This window comes from Apteryx rowi, unplaced genomic scaffold (genome assembly GCF_003343035.1).
Source record: "Apteryx rowi isolate R43461 unplaced genomic scaffold, aptRow1 scaffold_2279, whole genome shotgun sequence".
In the NCBI taxonomy this organism is placed as follows: Eukaryota; Metazoa; Chordata; class Aves; order Apterygiformes; family Apterygidae; genus Apteryx; species Apteryx rowi.
The window spans coordinates 3,238-6,356 of record NW_020448618.1 but is presented as its reverse complement, the minus strand read 5'-3'; the positions used below and the strand labels follow the sequence as shown (position 1 = coordinate 6,356).

Sequence of the window (3,119 nt, the reverse complement as noted above, 5' to 3'; positions counted from 1 at the left end):
AGTCACGTGGCGCGTGCGCTGTGCTCTGATTGGTGGAGAGAAGCAGGTGTAGCGCGCGAGCCGAGCCGTTATTTTCGGCGGGAAGGGGCTCCCACGTGGTCCGTGGCGTGAGCGTCATGCTGATTGGTGGGTGGGGAGGGCGCGCGCGCTGCGCTGTGATTGGTGGAAAAGGGCGGGAGTGGCGCGTGCCGAGCCTTTTTTTTTTAGGCGGGAAGGGGCTCCCACGTGCCCCATACGCCAAGCTGATTGGTGGGGGGGGTTCGTGCCACCCTGCGATTGGTGGAGASAGGCGAGGGGGAAGGGCGCGTGCCGAACCGTTATTTTGGGCGGGAAGGGCGGCCACTTGCCCCGTGTCGCGAGCGCCGTGCTCTGATTGGCGGAGAGGAGCACGGGGGGGAGGGGCGCGTGCCGAACCGTCGTTTTAGGCGGGAAGGGCTGGTCACGTGCCCTGTAGCCTGCGCTACGCGCTGTGACAGACTGAGAAGGGCGGGAGTGGCGCGTGCCCAGCCGTTTTTTCCGGCGGGAAGATGCGGTCACGTGGTCCGTCCTCTGCTCAGCAGGAGGAAGGGGGCACGCCGCGCTATGATTTTTTGGGGGAAGGGGGGAACGATGTCCGCGCCGAGCCGGTGTCGTCGGGAGGGGGCTCTCACGTGCTCTGATCGCCGGAGCGGCGCGGCAGCGGCGGACGCCCAGCCGTTTCCGGCGAGAAGCGGCTGCCGCGTTCCCCGTGGCTCCGTTTTCRGCGGGAAGGGGCGGTCACCTGCTCCGTCGCGCGTGCGCCGCGCTGACTGGCGCCGAGGGGGCGGTGCGGCGCGCGCGCTGTGCTGTGATTGGTGGAGCGAGGCGGGGGGGGGGAAGGAAGCACGCGCCGCGCCGCGTTCGGCGGGAAGGGGCTCTGGCACCTTTCGTCGCGCGAGCGCCGCGCGCTGATTGGTGGAGAGCGGGCGGGAGCGGCGCGTGCCGGGCCCTTTTCGGCGGGAAGGCGCGGTCACGTGCGCTATCGCCGCGCTGTGATTGGTGGAGAGCTGGCGGGGTGGGAGCGGTGCGTTTCCCCCTCTCTCCTCAGAGCGGCAGTTTCCTCACTCGCTTTCGGGCGGGGGAGCCGCGGGCTCCTCTTGGGGGCGCTAATTTACCTCAAGAACGGGGCAGTTCTCTCCCTGGTGGAAGTGTTGCCCCTCTCACAGTCTCCGGGACCATTCTGGGCCCCTCAGCCCCCCGCAGCGCGCCCATGGCGACAATGGAGGAAGAGGAGGAAAGTGGCGGGCTGCGCGCCGAGGTGCTGCGGCTGGCGGCGGAGCTGCAGGAGGCCACGCGGGCCCAGGAGCAGGCGGCCCGCTGCGGGCTGGCCCTGCTGGAGGAGAACGGCGAGCTCCGCCAGCGCTGCCGGGATCTCGAGGGGCAGCTGGAGGCCCTGCGCGCCGAGCTGGCCTGTGCCACTGAGGTACTGGGGCTCCCTGCTTGGGAGGGGAGGGGGACGGACACCGCAGTGGCGGCCTCGTGCCCCTTTTTCATACCTCCGTCTTCCCATGCAGGCCCTGGCGGAAGCCCAGAGCGGCCAGAAGCGGGCGGTGGCTGCCAGCGAGACCCGGGAGGAGGCCCTGGTGCAGGAGGCTGCCGCCAAAGAGGCCCAGCTGGGTGCCCGCCTGGAGGAGCAGCGGGGGGACCTGCGGCAGCTCCAGTGCCAGCTCCGCGATGCCCGGGCAGACAACGAGCGCTTGGCCACGGCCTTGCAGGACCTGCGGCAGGTGAGGGGGCACGTCCTGGGGATGGTGTGGGGAGGATTAGGGCCGCCCCGTGGGTGCTGAGGTTCCTTCTCCCTATCCAGGAGTGCCAGGTGCTGGTGGGCGAGCGCGCCCAGCTGCGGGACGCGCTGCGGCAGCACCGGGAAGCGGAGCCCCAGCGCCAGCAGGAGCACCGCGACCTGGAGGAGGAGATCATCTCCCTCCAGAAGCAGCTCTCCCTGCTCGCGAGCAGCCAGGTAGGTCCCGTGAGGAGGGACCGGCACCTGCGCGGGGAGGACCCCGGCGTCCGGCTCGGGCRAGGACCCCATTGCCCGCTTGCCGCGGCAGGCGGAGCTGGAGGCGCTGCAGCAGGAGGGCCGTCAGCGGGCGGAGGAGCTGGCGCAGGCCAGGGCCAAGCTGGCCGAGCAGGAACAGCTCCGGGTGCAGGCGGAGCAGCGCCTCGAGGAGGCCGTGGCGGCATTGGCGGCTGAGCGGGAGTGGTGCCAGGAACAGGCAGCCGCCGGCCCGGGGGGCCCCGACGCGGAGGGGGATGACGATGGCGGCACCGATGCTGCCCCGGCGCCCGTCGACTCCCCCGGCCCCGTGCCGGGCCTCGTCGCGGATCTCTTCAGTGAGATGAGTCTCTCCGAGATCCACCGGCTGCGGGAGCAGCTCCTCCAGGTCAGGGTGGGGCCCGCCCACCTGGGGGTGGAGCCTCTGTGGGAGGGGGTGGGGCTCAGCAGGATGGGGGCAGGCACACAGGGGACCCAGGCATCCGGGTGACCCCCCCCCTTCTCCCTCTCTCCCTCCCTGCAGGCGGAGCAGGAGGCCGCGGGGGCTCGGGAGGAGCTGGCCGAGGCCCGGCGGGCCCTGGGGGCTGGCCCTGCCTCTGGCCCCGCCCCCTGCCCTGACCCCGCCCACCAGGCACTGACCCAGGAGGTCGCTGCCCTCCGTGCTGCCCTGGGGGCCAGCCGGCAGGTGGGTCTGGGGGGTGGGGGGTCTCATGGTGGCCACACCCCCTACCTGAGGGCCTCTTCCATGGGTGGGGTGTTGTGGCCACACCCCTTAACAAGCAGGGCTAGCCCTGCGGGGGGTGGGGCTTGTCATGAGCATCATGCCCAGGAGGTGGGGCTTGCCAACTGGAAGGTAGGGAGGGGTGGGGCTGGTGCCCTGTCAATCACCCTGGGGGGGTGGGGCTTGCCCTGAGCCTCATNTGGGGCTTGCCCTGAGCCTCATAGCTGGGGTGGGACTGGTGCCCTGTCAATCACCCTGGGAGGTGGGGCTTGTCCTGAGCCTCATGCCTGGGGGTGGTGCTGGTGCCCTGTCAATCACCCCAGGGAGGGTGGGGCTTGCCCCAGGCCTTGTGTCCAGGGGGTGGGGCTGGTGCCATGTCAATCA

At 71.0% G+C, this 3,119-nt stretch overlaps 1 protein-coding gene across 1 annotated transcript; it reads left to right on the top strand.

The window, feature by feature from the left end:
* Positions 1 to 880: 880 nt before the first annotated feature.
* LOC112965920 (protein bicaudal D homolog 2-like) lies at positions 881 to 2,699 on the top strand (the record flags this gene model as incomplete). Its single annotated transcript, XM_026065435.1, has 5 exons — positions 881 to 1,441; positions 1,533 to 1,745; positions 1,826 to 1,978; positions 2,070 to 2,402; positions 2,538 to 2,699. Coding segments are annotated over exons 1-5 (1,074 nt in total), but the record flags the coding sequence as incomplete, so codon positions are not given.
* Positions 2,700 to 3,119: the final 420 nt, after the last annotated feature.